This window comes from Chiloscyllium plagiosum, chromosome 36 (assembly GCF_004010195.1).
Source record: "Chiloscyllium plagiosum isolate BGI_BamShark_2017 chromosome 36, ASM401019v2, whole genome shotgun sequence".
NCBI classification, from domain to species: domain Eukaryota; kingdom Metazoa; phylum Chordata; class Chondrichthyes; order Orectolobiformes; family Hemiscylliidae; genus Chiloscyllium; species Chiloscyllium plagiosum.
The window spans coordinates 36,221,220-36,245,472 of record NC_057745.1 but is presented as its reverse complement, the minus strand read 5'-3'; the positions used below and the strand labels follow the sequence as shown (position 1 = coordinate 36,245,472).

General features: G+C 41.6%; 1 protein-coding gene across 4 annotated transcripts in view; it reads right to left on the bottom strand.

Moving 5' to 3' along the window:
- Nucleotides 1-24,253, bottom strand: part of LOC122541109 (calcium-binding mitochondrial carrier protein SCaMC-3-like) — a 130,791-nt gene that overhangs the window by 34,833 nt on the left and 71,705 nt on the right. For 3 of the 4 annotated variants that reach the window (XM_043677675.1, XM_043677674.1, XM_043677677.1), the window contains 4 exons: nt 13,353-13,502; nt 8,475-8,582; nt 1,482-1,649; nt 264-414 (listed from right to left, as the gene is read on the bottom strand). In XM_043677675.1, the coding sequence (XP_043533610.1) occupies nt 264-414; nt 1,482-1,649; nt 8,475-8,582; nt 13,353-13,502 (577 nt within the window). The remainder of the gene's footprint in view (nt 1-263; nt 415-1,481; nt 1,650-8,474; nt 8,583-13,352; nt 13,503-24,253) is intronic. The other variant, XM_043677676.1, reaches the window with a different exon arrangement.

The window sequence follows — 24,253 nt, the reverse complement described above, 5'->3', positions numbered from 1 at the left end:
GAATTTAGTGAATCGGTGGGATTTTACTGCAAACAACGATGGATAAATGGTTGCAATTAGACTAGCTTTTAACTTCAGATTTTCTTTCCTCAGTTCAAATGTCACCACTACCATGGTGGAATTCAAACCCATGTCCCCAGAAAATTAGGGGTTCTGGATTAATAGTCCAGTGACACTACCATTATGCAACAGCCTTTCCCTTACACACAAATCTTCATTACAGAAGTAGTACCTGAAAATTAGTGAAATATGACAGGCCTCACCATGTGCTTGCATTTTGGTCCTCACAAGTGCCAGAGGATAACTGCCCAGCTGACCACAGGTGCTAGAGATGGTGCCACAGCCAAGATGAACAATGATTCCAGGGTCACTTGGGTTTTGGCCGTATCTCTGGCAGTAGGCTTTCTTCACACTCTTGATTGAATATGAATAAAATACACAAATAAAAAATAATTCAAACACGGAAAGGAGCAGATACTAAGTTTAAATATAAGGTACTTACAATCAGGTCAGTTCACAAATCTGCAGTGTATGCTTTCAGTTACATTATTGTGTTGATGTATAGGCTAAACAGCTGTCACTGGGATCTAGGAACTGTGGGAAGATGGATGTGTGAAATATCCCTGTTAGGACACTTATCTTTAGCCTTGGACCTTGTCTAGTTGCTGGAGAGTTTTGAGTATAATTAAGAGTATGACATGACATTGAATGCTTTCTTACTGATAGGCATCAGTGATAGGACAGCAAAGATGGATGGAGAGGATTCGGACAAGGTCCCCTCATTTTTGTCTTTATGTTTGTAGAAGTGACTGGCTGGGGATCAACAAGTCATGTATATGATACTGACAGAGAAGTGACTCAATTGCATAGTCAGCATTTTCTGGCATTTATATAGGACACATATCACTTCTAACCACTATCCAAATCTGTCAATAACCATGCACACTTGACCAAAGAGTAAAGGGCAAGTGAGAAGATTGAGTCAATATTTTGGAGGTCATTTCCCCTTTTATTAATAAACACAAAATGTTGCACATGCTGAACATGTGAAAACCAAACTGCTGGAGAAACTCAGCAAGTCTAGCAGACCAAGATTCTCCAGTTCTTTTTGGCTTATATTTGAGATCTCCAGAATTGCAGATTTGTTTTATATTAGAGCTGGGAAACACTCCGGCTCTGAAGATACATGGTGGGAGCAGATAAAGGTTATGAGGAGGCAGCATGGCATAAACTGTGAAGAGGCAGCATGGCACAGGCCATGTGCAGAACCACATGACAGGGTACCAATGACGAGGTCTTATGGAACAGCAGTCTAAGGAGGCTGCATGGTAATTTTCAAATTACTTCTGGGCCAAGAGTACCACAATTCCATGTATTCTCACTGACACTGGACCAAATATCCAAATTACATTACTTATAAGGAATAGATTTTACAGGGACACAATTTCATGCAAATCTATTGTATTTATTTTGAAACTTACTTCATATACAGTAAGCTCAATCCCAGCATAAGGAATGATGCCCAGAAGGTTTGGAATGTATCCTACATAAAGGGCAGAGATGCCTTCATTTTTGATAAGGATCCTTGCACAGTCCATGATGCCCTTGTACTCGCCCGTGTGCCCCAATGCAAGTCTTGTCTTCAGTACCTAAAGTTCAGAAAAGAAGCAAGCACTTCTTGTCAGACTGTCAGTGATGATAGATGCTTAGATTTCATTTCATTTTGTTGTTTTTGGGTTAGAGGGAATTTCCAAATGTAACAGACAAAATAAAATTCCAGAGATTTTACCAAGCTGCAGACATTTACAGCAATTCAAAATATCCCAGGGACAGTGTTGGTGAGAGCTGTGCATTTGATATGACTTATCAACAAAACTAAAGTTCATGGAATTGAAGGGGGTGTGGCATTGTGGATGAAAAAATTATCTAAGTAATATTGAATGGTTGATTTCCAGACTGCAACGAGGTATGCGACAGGAGTCAATATCAAAGATATATATTCATTGCTTGGCCACAGAGGGCATCATCATAAAGTTTGCACATAAAATGAAACACAAGAACAGGGACATGCAGTCTTTGATAGCACTCAAACATACTGGTAATATGAGCAAGTACGTGGAAGATAAAATCTAATGCAGATGAGTGTGAAATGATACATTTAATTTAGGAAGACTGAGGAAAGGCAAAATGGTACAGGTGCAGGGATCCTGGGCTTTTGAGTACAAAAAGCAAGGAATTTAAGATCTCAGCTGGAATATTGTATGGAATTCTGGACATCACAGTGAAGGACTTGCAGATGCTAAAGATCAGGTTAACTGGTATCAGTGATGAGAGATCAGTATTATGTAGAAGGGCTGGAGAAGTTGGATTGTTCTCTATGTAGAGGGAATGTTAAAGCAAGATATTGTTACATTGTAAAAATGAAGTATTTTAATAAACAGTTTCTAGTGACATTCAAATTAGTACCAAAGAAAATAGATTAAAGCTAAAATTAAAGAATAATTGATCTGCATAGCATTCAAAAGAGGCTGTTAAACTCATCACATCTGTACAAGGTCATTCAAAGTACATTCCAGTTAGCTCACTCTCCACTTTTTCTACATACTCTAGAATGTTTTTTTTCTCTGGCAAGTTTTTAGTAAATCACTTTTTGAAGGAATCTGAACCCACCACCGAAGTTGCATAAAAGCTGTTCCTTGTATTTCTCCTGGTTCTTCTGTTGATTGTCCTAAATCTGTTCAGTCGAGTTATTGACCTCTTAAGCTAATGAAAACAGTACAAGAACAGCAGCGTAGTGATTTTCTTACTGCATATATAATACATAGGGCTCAGAAGAGATTTATCACCATGATGAAAGGTTTGAGTTATAAAAAAAGACTGGATAGTCTGGGACTTTTTCACTGGAGCATAGGAGGTTGATGAGTGTTCTTATAGAGGCTTATAAACTCATGAGGGGTATAGATACATTTAATGGTAGGTGTCTTTTCCCTAGGTTGGGGGTTTTCAAGACTGAGGGCATGTTATTAAGGTGAGAGGAAAGAGCTTTTTAAAAAAAGGGACTGTTACAAACTCTTCCTGCGGTGGTACCATGGCTCGTGTTTCTGCCAGTGGGAGGTGACTCAATGCATCCATATTTGCTACTTGGGTCCTGGATGGTGTTCCAACTTGCAATTATATGCACTTAGTATTAGAGACCACCTTTGAATTCGGTCTGAGATTATGGGCAGCATTGTCTTGCCCTTTTTAACTAGACCTAGCAGGGATTTGTTGTACTTTATTATTACAAATATATATATCATAAAGGTATTGGTGGAACTTCCTGCTGAGTTATTGACCTCTTAAGCTAATGAAAAGCTAATGAAATTGGAGTGGCACAGTGGCTCAGCGGTTAGCACTGCTGCCTTACAGCACCAGTGACCCGGGTTCGATTCCAGACTCGGGCAACTGTCTGTGTGGAGTTTGCACATTCTCCCCGTGTCTGCGTGGGTTTCCTCTGGGTGCTCCGGTTTCCTCCCACAGTCCAAAGATGTGCAGGTCAGGTGAATTGGCCATGCTAAATTGCCCATAGTGTTAGGTGCATTAGTCAAAGGGGAATGGTTCTGGGTGGGTTACTCTTCGGAGGATCGGTGTGGACTTGTTGGGCCGAAGGGCCTGTTTCCACACTGTAGGGAGTCTAATCTAATCTAAAAAAAATGACTGCCAAACTTTCCTTCTCTATCTGGGCAAAATTTACACTCTACATTAGCCAAAGTCCTGAATACATACACTGTTTGACATTCCACTTCACTGGGCCACCAATGAGCTTATAATAACCCAATGCCACTGAGGGAGAGATCGGATGTCAAAACCAGATCTTACTGTGCCATAGTTATCATAAGGATCATAGTGTACCTTCGAGGATAATAGCTGTTTCCTCATTTGCCTGAGGACTATGGCTTCGCTCTGGGAACATTTCCAAGGCTGATATTTTTAAGAGTTGATGTAAAGGTGCCAAGATAGAGACCAGGTTATGTATGAACTTTCTATTGTAGTTCACCAGCCTTAGGAAAGAACAAGTTTTGAGAAGATTTGTAGCTCAGGTTGAGGTTCTGGATGTAGGTTTGCTCGCTGAGCTGGAAGGTTCATTTCCAGACACTTTGTCACCCTACTAGATAACATCTTCAATAGGCTTCCAGGCGAAGTACTTCTGATGATTCCTGCTTTCTATTTATATGTTTGGGTTTCTTTGGGTTGGTGATGTCATTTCCTGTTCTTAGGTCTTCCTAGGAAAGACCTAAGCTCCGGTGCAAATGTGGGAGCCAAGACACCTTTGATCAACCTCAACTTATTTTTCACTGGGTCGCCGAATCTATAACCCAAGTAGGTCATTTGGGGTGCCTGGAACATGCATTTTTCCCTTCTAAGTGCACACCTGCCTGGGAGAAATGTCTATGAATCATGTCCAAGATCTCTAAGTGTTCCTTACTTGTCTTCCCTGTTATTAGCGCATAGTCTAGATAAATAGCAATCTGGGAGTGTACCAGTAAAATGTTCTCCATTGGCCACTGAAAAAGTGCAGAGGCTCGTGATACCCCAAATGGCAGTTTCGTATATAAATACAAACCCTTATGGGTGTTAATTGTAGCTTACATCTGGGAATCCTTGTTGAACTGCAATTGCAAGTACTCATGGTTTATATCCACCTTTGTAAAGGATAGCACCCCTGCCAGCTGTGTGGATAAATCATCTATGCGAGAGATTGGGTATTTACCCAGCTGCAAAAAATGGTTTCCCACTGTTTAAAATTGTCAGAAAGGCAACCGAACCACTAGTCAACTGTGGTGTTCCATTTCCTGTTGCCCATTTCACAAACTGGACTGGTTTGATGATTCTTTTGCTTTCTGGTCTTCTGATTTCTGCCTCTACTTTTGCCCATAGGCAAAAGGTACTGGGTGGGCCTTGCAGAATCGTGGAATTGCTTTCTTGTCAACATAAAAGATTGCCTTAGCTCTTTTGATAGTCCTGAGATCTACCTGAAAATTTCCTGGCATTTAATTAGGACTTCACTCAGGCAACCATTTTCTAACATACAAAATGATCAGAGGATTAGATCGAGTGGATAGTGAGAGCCTTTTTCCTTGGATGGTGACGGCTAGCATTAGGGGACAAAGCTTTAAATTGAGGGGTGGTAGATGTAGGACAGATGTCAGAGGTAGGTTCTTTACTCAGAGAGTAGTAGGGGTGTGGAACGCGGTGCCTGCAACAGTAGTAGTCTCCCCAACTTTAAGGGCATTTAAATGGTCATTGGATAAACATATGGATGATAACGGAATAGAGTAAAGATTAGATGAGCTTCAGATTGGTTTCATAGGTCGGCGCAACATCAAGGGCCGAATGACTTGTACTGCACTGTAATGTTCTATGTTCTAATCAAAAGATGTTGCATCAATCTGGATGAATCTTTCTCAACCAATTCTGCCCCATCAAGCTTGGGCCTGAGTCTTTTACTACCATCAGTGACAACTTAACCAGCTGCTTCTTATGAGAAACTGCAACTCAAGTTAGAACATAGAACAGTACAACACAGTGCAGGTGCTTTAGCCCTCAATGATGTGCCGAGCATTTATCCTACTCTAAGATCAAACTACCTACATATCTTCCATTTTACTATCATCCATGTGCCTCTTCAAAACTCGTTTAAATGTCCCTCATGTCTCTGACTCTACTACCACTGCTGGCAGGGCATTCCACGCACCCGCCACTCTGAGTAAAGAACCTACCTCTGACATCTCCCCTAAACCTTGCTCCAATCACCTTAAAATTATGCCCCCCTGTGATAGCCATTTCTGCCCTGGGAAAAAGTCTCTGGCTACCCAGTCTAACTATGCCTCTCATCATCTTGTATGCCTCTATCAAGTCACCTCTCATCTTTCTTCATTCCAATGAGAAAAGCCCTCGCTCCCTCAACCTTTCTTTATAAGACATGCCCTCCAGTCCAGGCAGCATCCTGGTAAATCTCCTCTACACCTTTTCTAAAGCTTATGTATCCTTCCTATAATGAGGTGACCAGAACTGAACTCAATATTTCAAGAGTGGTCTAACTAGGGCTTTATAGAGCTGCAGCATAACCGCATTGCTCTTAAACACAATCCCCTTGCTAATGAAAATGTGTTGCTGGAAAAGCGCAGCAGGTCAGGCAGCATCCAAGGAACATCCAAGAAGGGCTTATCCCCGAAACATTGATTCTCCTGTTCCTTGGATGCTGCCTGACCTGCTGCGCTTTTCCAGCAACACATTTTCAGCTCTGATCTCCAGCATCTGCAGTCCTCACTTTCTCCTTGCTAATGAAAGCCAACAAACCATACAAACAAGCCTATCAATTTGGGTGGCAACTTTGAGGGATCTATGACATGGACCACAAGATCCCTCTGTAAAGTTGTATCTTTAATCTGTAAAGGTTCCCTGGCAAAAGATTCTCAGTCTAGCTGAGTCTTGCACAAGCTTAGGGGTTGAAATCCACAGTGAATTTTGTGAAAGATTAGTTTTGCGATCACTGAAATGTCTGCGCCAGTATTGACTTCCATTGGAACCTGGTGACCATTTATGCAACTGTTCTAAACCAAATGTAGGAGGACTTCCTGGGGTGTGCTCCTGGATATTGGACTATGAATTCTATTATTCAATTCAGGTCTCGTGGGATTCCTTTACTGTCTTGGGTCTGTATACCAACAACAAATATAACAGCTTGCTGTCCCACATCCTGAAGACAATTTTATCCTTTTGGCTGAGGCTTGGCTTTGTTTTGGGGTTTTGCTGTGGGCTGACCAAGAATCCCTCTTTTCAGATATGTCCTGGGTGAGTCTATACCATTGCCTTCAATCTTTTGTTGTTCCCCACCTTAGTTAGAGTGGCGAGGCTGTCTACTTCCATTAGAATACCATGTAACTCATATGCTCCACTTGCCACATATTCAAAAGATAAAGCCAGTTGCGGTGCCTGTTAGAAGTCTAGATGGGCTTCAGCTAGTAGGCACTTTTGCATGGTTACACCTTTAATCCCACATACCAAACAGTTCCTCAGCATCTCATTAAGTACTAAACCACATACATGCCTCTGTCAGTCACCTTAGCCTAGTCAAAAGTCCCCATACAGAGTCCCCTGGTTCTTGAATTGATGATTAAAACCTATAGTATTTTAGAATTAGTGGAAGTTTGGGGTCTTAACATTGCTTTCCTAAATTCAACTGCACTTGAAAGGATTTAGTTTCTGATACTTCAAGAAAAGTTAGGCTCCTAATATCCAAAAGAGCTCCATAAGCTGTCAGGAGGATTACTTGTTGCTTCTTGTCTGCCCCAATGTCATTTGCCTATGCATTCTTTCCACCTACTAGGCCCAGTCTTAAATGGCAGGATTGAAGAGTCATGCTTCCCAAATAATGGCATGATGCTTACCCCAATTCAAACACGACGATTGTGAGGAAATTTTTTCAAGAGTGTGCTTTTCTCTTGTTGCACTGAAACAAGTTCACAGAGGCCAATATCCCATCACCAAGTCACCCATTACTTACACATGGAAAATCCTTGATACTGATCCAGCTTCCTCAGACCCAGCTCTCAAGAGTGAACAGAACTTCTGACACACTTGTTTATATGTCAGCCAGAGCTCCCTGACTGGACCAAACTAACAGCCTCAGTCAGGGAATTTATATTCTATGTCATCCATCTGGCTGACCTCATTAAAAGCATTACTCTGCCTACCATTAATTTTCAAAGCATTGTGTGCTTTTAGATTTATTTTGATAGCATTGTTCTTCAATCTTTCCTCTTCGATGGAATATATTATGAATGAGTTTAAGAAGTTACTTACAGATTCACATTTCTCACTTGCAAACTGAATGTCATATTCACTTTCTGACTCCATAAATTTGACAGACCTGATAAAAGACATGGGAAGAGGCACACCAGGCTGAATTGCCTCAGTCGCTGCTGTAAGATTCTGTGATTCTAATCTAGGATTCTAAAACATAGACTCCTGCTTCAGTTGTTATATGTTGACTTGCAAAGCTTTTCACATATAGATATAAACTAATCTTGCAGAATGACTGGACTCTGAAGATAATGACCAGGAGCAGGTACCAGCCATTTCTTCCTTAGCCATTAATATTACCAGAATTACACTGTGAGAGTTAGCCTGGATCATACAAGGAATTTTCCTGCTGTCACTGGCAACATTTTACACTGTGTGGTGTATATTTACCTGTGGGAAACACCAGCCAAGCATCCTCCCTTAATACACCTATGAACAGAAACAATCTGATTCGGTCAAACTACAAGGTGTTTGTACAAATGTAAAAAAAAAATAAAATGAGTAATTACAAACTGAATTTTTTTATCCAGTATATTTCCGAGCAGCCACCAAGTAAAACTTTTCCTTCCACAATACCTAGTTTTAATTTTAGTGTCAGATTGAAAACAGCAAGTTAGGAGAGTCCCTACCTCCATTGGATAGACGATAGTCTGAGCAGTAACCCCAGCGAGCGATCCTGCTAAAAAGCGTTGATGGATATCTAGCTTGGAGTGGCTTTCATCAAAAAACTTCTTATACTGTTCAAAAATGCAGAACAGGAGAATATCTTCATTATAATCATTCTTATGTAATTAATTTAATAACATCTAATGCTTTTCTGTTAATTTCGTAAGCTTGCCTGATGATAATCAAATATGAATGGACATCTATAATCATTAACATTTGAGTAAGTCATTAAAGAAGGCTTCCAATGAAAGCAGGCAATCACATATCCCAGAGTACAATAAAGTAGAATCATAGAATCCCTACAGTGTAGAAGCAGGCCGTTTGGCCCATCGAGTCCATACCAACCCTCCGAAGTGCATCCCACTCCCCTGTCCTACCCCTGTAACACTGCATTTCCCATGGCTAATCAACCTATCTGCACACTCCTATACACTATGACAAGTGTGATTGTTGGCTTTGGAATCATGCCTCTTAATGGATCAAAGCTTATTGACCCCACATTCTCCAGGAGCAATTCCAAAATTTGTGAAGAATGAAAAACTGGAATATGAGGGAAGAAGCAGTTTTGCAAGCTGCTAAAACTCTGACATCTAATTTTTAATTTGTGTGTATTTATAGAACTGCAGCAAGAAATATGGAATCTGGATGCTAAAGCATGAGGAACACAGTGATATTAATGGAGAAGACAATGACAACCCAGTCATAGGAAACACAGTAATAGGGAACACTTATCTCTGATTCCACAAATTCTTCATCACTTCCGTGCCTCTGTGCATCATGTTCATTTCTGTGTCATTCTCCGCATATATGTGGATCTGCGATATTTCCATGTCTCTGCTGTCCATCATGCTTGCTGTCTCTGTGTTTAATTCTTTATATGTCTGCTCTGTACTGTGGGTGTCCCTCTGCATCTTTGTTCATCTCTTTCTGGTTCCATGCACATCTCTATGTGTGTGCTCCCTTGTATGCATGCATTCGCTTTTTTACGTGTCTGTGCATAGGTCTCTGTATGCCTGCACATGTGTTTCCATGTCTGAGGCAGGTCACTGGATCTGAAACATTAGTTCTGATTTCTCTGCACAAATGCTACCAGACCTGCTGAGCTTTTCCAGAAACTTCTGCTTTAGTTTCTGATTTAAAGCATCCACAGTTATTTCGGTTTTTATTTAGTGCTTCCATGTCTATTTGAATATGCGTATGGATGTCTGTGTCTGTGTATGGCATATCTCAAACTCAATTTCCATCCTATCTTACCACACTTTGTTCCCAGAACATCTTGCCAGTCTAAGAATGTCTATGGAAATACCAGCATCCCTGATCGTCTTTAAAGTCTGTTATGTACCCGAACAATCACCATCTATCTGGAGCTGAACGGCACAAACAGTTCCTACTATTTGTCCAGGAAGTGGCAAAAGGGGGAAATTTGTGCCCCATTTTGTGGCAGGGACCTGGAAGTCCTGCTGGATTGGCTAGTGCAGAGGCAGGACTTTCTCTTACCCCAGGACCAGCAGACACCAGACCCTGCCAACCTTGTCTGAATTTGCCATCCAGGTCATAAATTCTCAGCTATTGGGAGAATTCACAGCAATGTTAAAAAAAAAAATCACTGATCTTCTCCTTTCTGCCAGCATGTGTGTTACCATCTTCTCTCCAGCCCTGATGAAGGGCTTTTGCCCAAAATGTCAATTTTCCTGCTCCTCGAATACTGCCTGACCTGCTGTGCTTTTCTTGATTCATATCTCACACTCACTCTATCTCTGCTATTATCCCCACCTCCCACCAAGGCGCATGCTTTGCCACTCTCACTACTGCCCAAAACATGTTCCTTCATTTGCTGTCACCAATCCCAAAACCCACCATAGCTAACACAGCTAACATAGCTAACCCTTTGCACTGCCCAGTCACTTAGACACCTCTTCATATGTACCAGCAATAGAAATGTGCCTCCCACTTTCACCTCTCACCTCTCTCTCATTCCAGGAAGAAAATGGCTCAATCTAGGGCAGAAAAATTCAAAGTGCCCAGCATTCACCTCCCAACTTCTACATGGACAGCATCCTGACTCTAATGCCCTGAATGGCTGACAGAGCATTTCTATAGCCCTACACTGGTACTGAAGACTTGATTAGATTAAGTTAGATTCCTTATAGTGTGGAAACAGGCATTTGGCTCAACAAGTCCGCATTGACCCTCCAAAGAGTAACCCACCCAGACCCATTTCCCTACACTTACTCTTGACTAATGCACCTAACACTATGGACAATTTAGCACAGCCAATTCACCTAACCTGCACATCTTTGGATAGTGGGAGGAAACCGGAACACCCGGAGGAAACCCACGTAGATGCTGGGAGAATATGCAAACTCCACACAGACAGTCGCCCAAGGTGGGAGTCAAACCCGGGTTCCTGGTGCTGTGAGTCCAGGGACTCTCGAAACAAAAGATTGATTTGACTGAGGCCTGCTGATAACCATGACAGGCTTCCTTCTATTGTGGCAAGGCAGGCAGAAACTATAAAAGCCTCAAATCTCTGGCTGAGGGGGCAAAGCACAAGAATGCTGTGTGTGAGTGAGTGAGTGCCACAAGAGTAAGTGAAGAGCCTGGAGATGCAGCCCGGTCCAGTCCATGAACTGGGTGTGTATCCCTGAGCACACAGTATCCTTCCTGTAGCATTACAATGAAAGTTAGCACTGCAGCCCGACGTGCAGAAGTGTCATGTAACTGGATTGGAGATGTGTCATGAGTGTTCTTAGAAGCTAGCACATATCAGATACTAATGCCCGTGAATATGGGGTGCATGTGGCTAGTGCTCATGGAGCATGCCCTGAGATTTTGGTGCCCAGTGCCAGAACAAACATGCTGAATTCACTCTGGTTTCCAGTCGAATTCTCTCAACGTTCAGCTTGTTTAACAAGTTTTGCAAGACAGGAAGATGAATATTAATGAGATGAGTTGGGCCCAAGGTGTAAAACAAACAATTATCCCCTTTAATTAGCAACACACGCTGCCAATTGAGAATCTCATCATGCTGCTTGTGAAAAGCAAAAAAGATGGTACAAGTTGCAACTGTTGCGAGGATGGTTCTCAACAGACTTCTTGTTCAGTTCTACCATACATCACACCAGAGCTCACATAATTCGTGCCTCTATAAGATTCCACCTTTTGAGTATGACTGTGTGTTGGTCTCTGTGTGCCTGTGTATGTGCCTTGCTGTCTGTGTATCTCTGTATGTACCTGTAACTTTTTGTTTGTTCTTCTGTGTGTCTAAATGCATGTTACTGTGTTTCTGTCTTTATTCTCTCTGCACCTTAACAAAAAAAGCAACACTTGAGACATTGTGTATTTGCACAGCATTTCCACTCAGTAAGTTGATCAGTTAGGTTCCAGACGGAGAGCTGGAAGGGTTCTTAAAATTTGCAGCAATCTACGAAGTTTTCTGAGACTTAATCCATTGTTTTAAATAGTCAGTATTGCTATGAAGTTGAAGGCATGTTCTGTACCTTTAAGAGAGAATCATTGCTGTTCTGCACTCAGAGCTTACGAGCACCTGTCTTATGTCTCTATTAAGTGACCTCTCAACCTTCTTTTCTCTCAGCCTTTCCTCTTAAGACCTTCCCTCCATACCAGGCAACATCCTGGTAAATCTCCCCTGACCCCTTTCCAAAGCTTCCACATCCTTCCTAGAATACGGTGACCAGAACTGTACACAATACTCCAAGTGTGGCTGCACCAGAGTTTTGTACAGCTGCAACATGACCTAATTGCTTCTAAACTCAATCCAATAAAAGCTAACACAGTGTATGCCAATTGAGAATCTCATCATGCTATCAACCTGGGTGGCAACTTGAAGGGATTTATGTACATGGACACCGAGATCTCTCTGTTCAACTACTCTACCAAGAATCTTACCATGAACCGAGTACTCTTTATTTCTGTGATTCCTTCCAAAGTGAATCAGCTCACACTTTTCTGCATTAAACTCTGTTTGCCACCTCTCAGCCCGGCTCTGCAGCTTATCCATGTCCCTCTGTAACCTGCAACATCCTTCAACTCCACCAACCTTAGTGTCATCCACAAATTTACTAAGCCATCCTTATATGCCCTCATCCAGGTCAATTCTGAATATGACAAACAGCAGTGGCCCTAAAACAGATCCTTGCAGTACACCGCTAGTAACTGAACCCAGGATGAACATTTCCCATCAACCAACTCCCTTTGTCGTCTTTCAGTTAGCCAATTTCTGATCCAAATCGCCAAATCACCCTCAATCCCATGTCTCCATTAGTCAGACAGAGTAACTGCCATCAAGACAGATCCAAGAAATTAGGAACACTCTCTATCAAAGGAACCTTTTCATATCAAACATATTTGCAGTGAAAGAAAGAAGACGACCCAGGGAAATCTTCAGCCGAAGAAGAAATATACTGACAATGACAGCCACTGTATGGTTTTGAAATTAAGTTAGTGTAATTTTAATAAGTGTTTATTGAAACAGTATATTATTGGAGGTAGTTAATAAGCAGTTAAGAGAAAGAGGGGTGTTTGGAGTTGTGAATAGATGTTGTTTAATGTTCACGCTTAGAGGTAAAGAATACATTAATATTATTTTCTTTAAATAGTGGAATTTGGGGCTTCTCAGTCACTCATATTTTAACAGATTACAAGGTGAGGTGAGCTTTTCTGAGCATTTGGTTTAATTAACAGAAGGGTTCATCGCTGTGTTGTAACAGTATTACAGTCATGAGCCAAATGAGGTCAGTACTTATATTCATGAAATAAAATTTACAAAATAAATGTTTAAAGATTTCTGAGAAGAGAATTCCCTAAAAAGTGGCAATTACCTGATCATAAGCCAGAAACTTGATGCCAGTCTCTGGTGCTATCTTTGTCACATTCATTCCATTTCCTCTCCAGAGTGAGAGGTAGCCACCTTCTTCCACCATTGCCTTCCAGCTGCTGACCAGGTTCAGATGCTGTTTTGCAGCGTACACCTAGAGAAAAGGGTATCAGGATTGTTAACAACCAAACTCCCCTTTAATCTAATTTTATCTAATCTAATCTTACAATTTTATAAGGCAATAGGGCAATGTTATGCTGTAACCTGGGGTTGAAATATCATGTTGTGAGGCACTGTTGTAATGGTGTGATATCAAGCAGTGTTGTACAGCGTTTTGAAATGTTGCAGTGTAATAGCACGTTATAAAATGTATTGTAATGCAGTGTGCTATATTTTGTTGATTTACACAATTGTTGTACTTCCCCCTTTAGTGACTGAGACAAGGTCAGCCAGCTGGACTTCAGAGAATATGAGTTCCCTGATTAGGGCTGTTAATCTGGTCAATCAGGGAGTCCTGGCTGACAGATAAAAAGGGTGAGTGTCAGAGAGACTCTGGTACCTGACCCTGAAATGAGGCAATACTAAAGTCAAAGACCGTTTGTGTATAAATAAAGGGTGACTTGCTGAGTTATTTCACCCCATCACCCCCAACACAGTTGGAGCTGGTGGCACAGTTGTAAGTAAAATAAAATCCTGCTGTCAGAGAGAGACAACTGATGGTGGTTTAACCTGAAGGCCACCATGCCTCAGGAAATGAGAATGTAAATTTGCAAATGTGAGTCTTGCATTGTAACCTCAGCCAGTACAGGAATTGAACCCACAATGTTTATGTCAATGAAAACCAGCCATCCAGCCAACTGGATGTGATCATGTGATCTGTTCTGTACCCTGCCTGACAGTATGGTTTGATTGTTCAAGAGCAAAGGAAGTGGTTGATGTGACTAACACTTAGAATCAAAGAATAGCTAAGCACAGAAAGAAGCCAATTAGCCCATCAGGTCTGCATTGGCATTTTCAAAGATCAATCCCCTGCTCTTTTCCCATTGACTTGCACTTAAAGCTACAATTTGAGGTTGCATTCATCAGCCTTCCGTACATTGCATTCCTAATGAAAACAACTTTTTATTCCAAGAGCTAAGATTGTTATTATTGCAAGGATAACAAGGATTTTGGGACAGCAGCTTAAATAAATGGGGTCATGTGATCTGTTCTGTACCCTGCCTGACAGTATGGTTTGATTGTTCAAGAGCAAAGGAAGGTTTAGATTGTTTTGACGGCGATAAGGTGTAAAGTATTTATGACTGGAGACAATAGCAGATCTCTGTGAGTTTACCATGAGTAGACTTGAGTCTCCAAATGGGACTAAAGGATGCTAAATCCTCTGGATCTGATGGTCTGCATCCAAATGTCTGAAGGAAGTGAGTACAGAAAGAATGGGGTTTTTTTTAGATTAGATTAGATTAGATTAGAGGGAGAACGTGCAAACTCCACACAGTCAGTCGCCTGAGGCGGGAATTGAACCCGGGTCTCTGGCGCTGTGAGGCAGCAGTGCTAACCACTGTGCCACTGTAATCTTCCAAAATTTCAAAGACTCCAGAAATGCCCCTTCGGGTTGGAAAGCTGCAAATCTATCACCACTATTCAAGAAATAAGAGAAACAGAAAGCTGCCAGTTTTTTGAAAATGTACGTAAACTGAAGTGCACAGCATTATTTCTGGAACTGAGTGGCCTGTGGTTGCTGAACTTATTCTCACATCCTTTGTTGAAAAAGACTGTGAAATTTACAATTCTCCACGTTGCTGGCACTACTTCTATCCCTCAGGAGCATTAAAAAATCATGGCCAGTGCAATTTCCATCCTTACTTCCCTCAATATCATTGAACACTTTTACTTGATCATAGAATCATTGAGATCTCAGAAAGCCATAGAGTCATGCAACATAGGAACAAGACTTTCAGCCCACCATGTTTATGTCAACCAATGAACACCTTTCACGGGGACCTGGTCCATCGTCTACTATGCCTGGCATTCTAAGTATTCATCCAGACATTACCACACGCTCAGGCAGCATGTTCCATATTTCTACCACCCTCTAGGTGAAATTTTTTTCTCAGAACTCCTCAAAGTCATTTGCTCCTCACCAGGTTATGCTCTCTGGTCTTAGACATATTTGCCCTAGGGAAAAGATTCTCACGATCTAAATTACCAATGCTCCAAGGAAAACATATTCAGCCTATCCAGTCTCTCCTCATAATCAAGACTTTCCATCCCAGACAATATCCTGGTGAATCTCCTCTGCAACCTCTCCAGTGCAATCATGTCCTTCCAGTACTGTGGCAACATATTGCATGCAGTATTCCATCTGTGGCCTAACCAATATTTTATAAAGTAGTAAGAAGTCTTCCTTGCTTGCTGCCTGACTCATGAATGCAAGCATCCTGTATACCTTCTTCATTACTCTGTCTACCTGTACTGATATATTTAGGGATCTATGGACTTAACCACTAAGGTCCCATTCTTCCTCAGTACTACTTAGGGAACTGCCATTCATTGCAAATGTCCTTCCCTTTTTAGACATCCCAAAATGTATCACCTTATACTTATCAGGATTAAATTCCATCTGTTCAGCCCAATTTGCCAGCTGATCAATATCAGAATCTAGCTTAACACCATCCTTCTCAGTATCAATTTTCATGTTATCTGCAAACTTACTAAATATACTTTCTACGTTCACATTCAAGTTGTTAACATACCTAACAAACAGCAAGTGTCTGAGCACTGATTCTTATGCTACACCGCTGATCACAGGCTCCCAGTTATAAAGACAACCTTCCACCATCACTTGTTGGCTCCTATTTATAAATTAATTTTGTATCCAGTTTGCCAACTTGACTTGGATTCCGTGGAATCTTATCTTTTAGACCAGCCTTCCATGCAGGATGTTGTCAAAGGCTTTACTGAAGTCTCTGTAAACCATATCGAATGCACCACCCTCATCACTATATTAAGTCACCTTTCCAAAAAATTCAATTAGATTAATCAGACAAGATCTCCATCTAACAAATCCATGCTCACTATCGCTGATCAATCCCTGCCTTTCAAAGTATGAATTATCCAGTCCTTCAGATTTTTTATCAGAATTTCCCCATGCTGCTGACCTTCTTGAACAAAGGAACTGCATTAGCTAACCTCCAGTCATTTTGCACTTTAACCTGTGGCCAGTGAACTATTAATTATTTCTGCCAAGGCCCCAACAATCTCCTCCTGTGTCTCCCATAGCAGCCTTGGATATATGCATCTACACCACAGAAAAACGCCCTTCAGCTCATTGTGTTTATACCGATCGAAATCACCCATCTAACTACACTAATCCCGTTTTCCAGCATTTGGCTCAATTGCTTATAATACCTTGTCATCATAAGTGTACATCTGGATGTAGGTTTGCTCACTGAGCTGGAAGGTTCGTTTTCAGACATTTCATCACCACACTAGGTAACATCTTCAGTGGGCCTCTGGATGAAAGACTGGTGGTGTAGCCTGCTTTCTATCTATGTTTGAGTTTCCTTGGGTTGTGATGCCATTTCATGTGGTGATATCATTTCCTATGTTGATGTCATTCCCTGTTCTTTTCCTCAGGGGTGGCAAATGGGATCCAAGTCAATGTGTTTGTTGATAGAGTTCCTGTTGGAATGTCATGCTTCCAGGAATTCTCGTGCGTGTCTCTGTTTGGCTTGTTCTAGGATGGATGTATTGTTCCAGTTGAGTGGTGTCCTTCGTCATCCGTATGTAAGGATGCTAGTGAGAGTGGGTCATGTCTTTTTGTGGCTAGTTGATGTACATGTATCCTGGTGGCTAGTTTCTGCCTGTTTGTCCAATTTAGTGTTTGTTATAGTTCCTGCAAGTGCACATCTAAATGCTTAAATATGATGAGGGTTTCTGCTTCTATCACCCTTCCAGGCAGTGAGTTCCATATTCCCACTACCTTCTGGGTGAAAAAGTCCATTCCTCACATCTCCTCCATACCTTCTTTCCCTTACCTTAAATCTATGCCCCTTGGTCAATTATCGCTTCAACAAGGGGAAAAGTTTATTCCTGTCTGCCCTATCTATGTCTGTCATAATTTTATACATCTCAATCATGTCCCCTTTCAATCTCCTCTGCTCTAAGGAAAACAACCCAGTCTGACCAAATAAAATCTCCATTTTGAAGAAGAGTCACTGGACTCAAAATGTTAACTCTGCTTTCTCTCCACAGATACTGCCAGACTTTTGAGTTTCTCCAGCAACCTTTGTTCATTTTTCAGAATTCGAGCATCCACAGTTCTTTGTTTTATCCCAATTTCTCATCAAAACTGAAGCTCTCCAGCCCAGGCACATCCTGGTAAATCTCCTTTGTATCTGGTATAGTGCTATCACATCACTTCAGTCCAAAGATCTGCAGGTCAGGTGGATTGGCGATGATAAATTGTCTAGTGCATCCATAGTTGTGTAGGCTAGGTGATGGAAAATGTAGAGTTACAGAGACAGGGTTGGTGGGACGGGAGCTTGCGGGGTGTGTCTGGGTGGGATGCTCTTTGGAGGATTGGTGTGGCTCAATGGGCTGAATGGCTTGATCCCACACTGTAGGCATTCTATGATTTTATGATTCTATAATGTGGATTATGGAACTGCACATAATAGTCTAGCTGTGGCCTAACCATCAGTTTATACAGTTTTAGCACTATCTCCTCTTGAAGCTCTTAAATTTTATGTCTTGAAATTAAAGGCATGTACCAATTTGTACACTTGTTCTAATCACTTAAGAGAATGGTATACATACACACCAAAGTTCCTCTGATCCCCTTGCCTTGTTTGTCCTGCTCACCTCACATTTTTCCAGATTGAATTCTATTTACCACTGATCAGGCCCTCTGACCAGTCTCTCTCTATATCCTCTTGTAGTCGAAAGCAATCCTCCTCACTATTTACAACACCACCAATTTTTTTATCATCTGCCAATTAGTGATCAAGCCTCCTACATACATCTAAATCAATTGTGTAAACCACAACAGCAAGGGCCTCAACTGAGACCTCATTGTATCAGATTTCCAGTCAGAAAAATACCCCTCAACCATTACTCCTGGCTTCCTGAAGAAGGGCTTATGCCCGAAACGTCGATTCTCCTGTTCCCTGGATGCTGCCTGACCTGCTGCGCTTTTTCAGCAACACATTTTCAGCTTCCTGCTATTCAGCCAATTCTGGATCCAATTTGCCCAATTTCTTTGGATCCCATGGGCTGTTTCCTTTACTATCAGTCACCCATGTGGAATCTTTTCAAAAACCTTGCTGAACTGCAGAGAATTACATCAAAAGCATTGCCCTCATCTACACACCTGGTCAGCTCTTTGAAAAATTCAATCATGTTGGTCAGATATAACCTCCCCTAAACAAAATTATGCTGACTGTTCTTGATTAATCCCTGCCTCTTCAATTCTGTCCCTCAGAATTGCTTCCAATAGTTTCCCCAACACCAAGTTTAAATCGACTGGCCTTTAGATTCCTGATTTATACCTTGTTCCTTTCTTGAGTAATGGTACTGTTAGAGCTGTCTGGATGAAAGGTTCCAACCTGAAACATTGACTCTCCTAGTCCTCTGATGCTGCTTGACTTGCTGTGCTTTTTCCAGCCCCACACTTTATCAACTCTGCCCATGTCTGAGCAGCATAAAATAGCTGATGATTGCCCATGGCAAAAGCAATAAAAACATGACTGACAGTAGTCTTGGGAAGATTGGAAAATATTTACTTAATGAAGCCTGCAGAAGTTTAAACAATAGTGGGTCCATGGATCCATGATAGCAGAACTGTGATATGCATTTGCAATTGCAATAGATAAGAACATTTCACACTACATTTAATTAACAAATCTCTCTTTAATTATTAATCAATCTGTTATAATACTACTAGTAGGTTTTAGTTAAAATCTGCCAAAAATCATAGTAGTTATAGATTCACCTATACAAAAAAAATCACTAAAAGCAATAGAGGAAAATATTTTCAAAAAGTCATGAAAGCAAACCAGTTTCAGACAGTAAAATCAGCCCCCATATCATTACAGGGAGAATTGAATCACAAGTAAAGAAACCAGGAGACATTGGAATGTGGGTTGAATGTATACATTGTAAGACACCCAAGGATAAAGATAGGGGTGCCTAGCAAACCGGCTGAGAAAGAAACTACTAATGTAGTTTCTGTAGTCTAATGTGAAAAGCCTGAAGAAGGGAGATAAGAGAGTCTGGTAAATATCATGAAGATCATGGAGGAGCAGAGGTTCATCTCTAGCCACGCAGTCATATGATTAATTAAATGTATTTCCAATTAAACTAATTAATAATATGATTGGTTTGAGAATGTTAAAGGCAGGATGAAGTAAATGTGTGTCTTTCCTTTATTTGGGAAAGAGTTCTCTGGATTTTCAGAGGGCAATTTGAATAAACTCTTTGATACTGGAAATGAACTATGATGAGGCAACACATTAGCTCAGTGGTTAGCACTGCCACCTCACAGCATCAGGGCCCTGGATTTGATTCCACTGTCTGTGTGGAGTCCGCACTTTCTCCCTATATCTGAGTGCATTTCCTCCGGGTGCACCAGTTTTCTCCCACAGTATAACAATGTGCGGTTTGGTGGATTGGCCATGCTAAATAACCCATAGTGTCTAGGGATGAGCAGGCTAGGTGGGTTAGCCATGGGAAATGCTGGATTATAGGGATAGGGTAGGGGGGAGCTGGGTATGGGTGGGCTGATCTTCAGAGGGTCAGTGTGGACTTGATGGACCAAGTGGCCTGCTTCCACACTGTAGGGATTTTATGATTCCTGGGTGTCGAGTGAATCATTTGGTCATTCTACTCCAAGAGTAACGCATTGGCTGTCCTGCAGTCCTCTGGCACCTCTCCTGTGGCCAGAGAAGAATTGAAAAGTTTTGCCAATGCCCTTGCTATTTCCTCCCTTGCCTCAGTCAAAAACCTGAGATACATTTCATCTGGTCCTAGAGATTTATCTACTTTTAAGCAGTCACACCACTCAGAACCTTTTCTCTATCTATGCAAATTTCCTTAATTGCATCACAGACTTTGTCCTTCATTTCTATCATATTCCCTCTTAATAGTGAACATCGACTCAAAGTATTAATTTAGAACGTACCAACATCCTTTGGCTCCACGTACATATTGCCATTGTGATCATTAATGGGTTCTGTTGTTTCCCTTATTATCTTTTTACCCTAATGTACCTATAAAACAACTTAAGATTTTCCTTTATTGTACCTGCCAGTATTCTTTTATATCCCCTTTCATCTCTCCTAACCTTTTTAAGTCCCTCTTGCACAATTTATACTTCTTTAAGTCTTCTGCTGTTTCAGTCCTTGTTATCTGCCATAAGCCTCCCTTTTTCTCTTAATCCAATGGCGTGGTATCCCTGGGTATCCAAGGTTCATGGGATTTATTGGTCCTCCTCCTTTTCTTCATGTTGGGCCCTGTACTCTCCATGTTGTCTTCTTGAATGCCTTCCACTGGTCTGAGATACGTTTTCCTGAAATGATCTGCTCCCAGTCCACTCTCGCCAAATCACATCTGATCATACTTCCCAGTTGAGAACTTGATTTCAGGCCCATCCTGTCCTTTCCCATAGCAATTTTGAGTCTTAAAAGGCTGCCTGAATGTGTTGTAATAATTCTGCTCCCTCCAAAGATTTCAAACAATGACTACCCCAGTTAATGTTGGGGAAGCTGAAATCCCATACTATCACAACGCTATCACTTGTACACATCTCTGAAATTTGCCTACACATCTATTCTTCTATTTCTGTTAGGGGGCCTAAAAACACCTAGCAGTGCTCATAAATGCTCCATAGTGAATTCACCTGCAGATCCTGCACTTATCAACTTTAATAATAATCAGTCTAATACGTTCTCCTTATCACTTTTAAATTCAGCAGCATTTCAGGGCAAGTGGTAATGTGATTGGCTTAGTAATCCAGAGCCCCATATTAATATTCTGCAGACACAGGTTCAAATTCTATCTTGACAGATGGTGAAAGTTTACTATAATAAAAATATCTGGCATTAAAAAATAGACTAATGGTGACTATGGGGGGAATGATATGGCTTAGTGATATTAAATCTCAACTATTAATTCAGAGACTCAATTAATGTTTTAGCAATTTAGGTTTGAATCCTACCATAGCAGAAGGTGCTATTTGAATTCAATAAAAATCTGGAATTAAGGGTCTATTGATGACCATGTTATCATTGTTGGAAAGGCCTATCTGGTTCAGTAATTCCCTTTAGGGAAGCAAACTGCCACCCTTACCTGCTCTGGCTATACTTGATTCCAGATCCACATCAATCTGTTTGACTCTTAACTGCCCTCTCAGCAATCAGAGATAGAAATATAGAAACATAGAAAATAGGTGCAGGAGTAGGCTATTCAGCCCTTTGAGCCTGCACCACCATTCAGTATGATCATGGCTGATCATGCAATTTCAGTATCCCATTCCCACTTTCTCTCTCTCTCTCTTGAACACTTTAGCAGCAAGGGCACATCCAGCTTCCTCTTGAACATATCTAATGAACTGGCCCCAACATCTTCCTGTGGGAGACAGTTCCACAGGTTCACAATGAATGAAGAAGTTCTTCCTCATCTCAGTCCTGAATGGTTTACCCCTTATTCTTAGACTATGACCTCAATTTCTGCACTTCCCCAACATCTAGCCTGTCCAGTCTCATCCAGTTTCTACATGAACCACCCTCATTCCTCTAAACTCCAGTGAGTATAAGCCCAGTCAATCCAGTCTGTCTTCATACATCAGTCCTGCCATCCTGGGAATCAGTCTGGTGAACCTCCACTGGGCTCCCTCAATAACTAGAATGTCCTTCCCCAGACTAGGAGACCAAAACTGCAAACAATACTCAAGGAGTGGCGTCATCAAAGCAGGTGCATTGTTTGCGGAGCAATGGACCACTGGGCAAGGAGTGCCCATGCAGACAGCCTCAGTCAGCCCTGGAGGCTGGACAGCAGGGTGACTGACAGGGGAAGGCTAAGGTAGAGGTGGGCAGCCCACAAGGGACAGGTAAGCCTTTTTCCTTTATGTTTGGCAATGAAGACTCGCTTACTCTCTTCTACTCTCTTCTACTAACCTTACAGGCACTGAAACATGTCCCACCTCCATATTGAGCACTGAGATTGCGGAGCGTGGACCATATGTTCAGTATAACGATGACGCGTATAAATCAATGCCGACTTCTATGTTATATGTGGAAGGTACACCACATATAACATAGAATGAATATGACATATAACATAGGACTGAATATGTTGCCCCTTTTTGGTAGATACAGGGGCAACATATTCAGTCCTTAAATCAAGCAGCTCAGAAAGTCGACGCAAATAAAGATAAGCGGAAGGTTCCTGAACTCATTGGTGTATCAAGAATTGTGATACGAGATTTACTGCACCCCTGTTGTGCAAAACCAGTAATGGGGAAACATTCCAATTCTCATTTCTGTTATCGGAATTCTGTCCTTTAAATCTGATGGCTCGGGATCTCATAGTGAGACTCGGTTGGATTTACCCGATGGGCTTGCAGGTAATACGAAATACCAGTGCAGGCTGTAAAATATGACCCACGACCCCTGATGTATGTCTATAAGTGGTGATTAAGCCATAGAGTGATAAGTTCAGTGAGCAATTCACTTGCCCTGGAAGCAAGTAACCATGTTAATCCTAATAACACCGATTTTCTTGCTGGAGATATGCTGCACTGCACAGCACACATACACCGCTATGGCCCTGCCAAATCATATGAGACGGACTGGTTTAGGAGATTGTTTTAACCAGATCAGTTGTTATTGTGCGAATTTTATTGGAGTGATCACAGATGCACAGACAGTGTGAACTTATGTAAAGTATCTGTGACAGCAAGTAAACCCTGTCTTTTTCATGTGGAAGGCTCCGCTCCTCACGTGTCATTGGCGAAGGTGTCCAGAAGGTGGCAGGATTTGGGACCATGGATACTAAAGGCACAAAAAAATGAAAGATTGGGTCTTACAGGACGATGGGTATCTGGTTCAATGAAGATACACAGACATATGGGAAGAAACTAAATTGGCTAACTCAGGCAGATAGGGCAGTCCAGGTAACCCCCGCTAGCCCTGAAGAGCCGAGGAGGGTAGCCTGGCGTTTTCCTAAGGTAGAAGTCTCGAACCCAAGATTGAGAAAGGTCCCTACTGAGTTGTGGGCAATACGAGGCTGTGAACCCATAAGAATAACCCCAAAGTCTGAGTATTGCCCTTGCAAAGCACAATACCTGTTAAAACCCGAGGCTGTAGCAGTCTTTGAATCTCTCCTAAAGGCTGGAATGATAATCCCCTGTGAAAACTCATCGGTGAGAATCCCAATTTTTCCAGTCAAAAAGGCAAATATTCCAGGTGAACCGGAGGAATGGAGATTTGTTCAAGACCTGCAGGCAGTCAACAACGCTGTTGTTCCACGTGCCCCAAATGTTCCCAACCCCTATACTATATTGGCTCAAATTCCACCGGATAGTAAATGGTTCTCTGTTGTGGATACAGCAAATGCCTTCTTTAGTGGACCGGTGCACAAAGATAGAGAATTTTGGTTCGCTTTTTCATTCAAAGGGAAATCGTATATCTTCAAGCGACTTTGTCAAGAGTCCCCCACCATACATAGGAATACACTTACTATAAAAATACATACACCATACATACACCATACATTTACTATAAACCGACCGACTCCCACAGCTACCTAGACTACACCTCCTCCCACCCTGCCCCCTGTAAAAACGCCATCCCATATTCCTAATTCCTTCGTCTCCATTGCATCTGCTCCCAGGAGGACCAGTTCCAA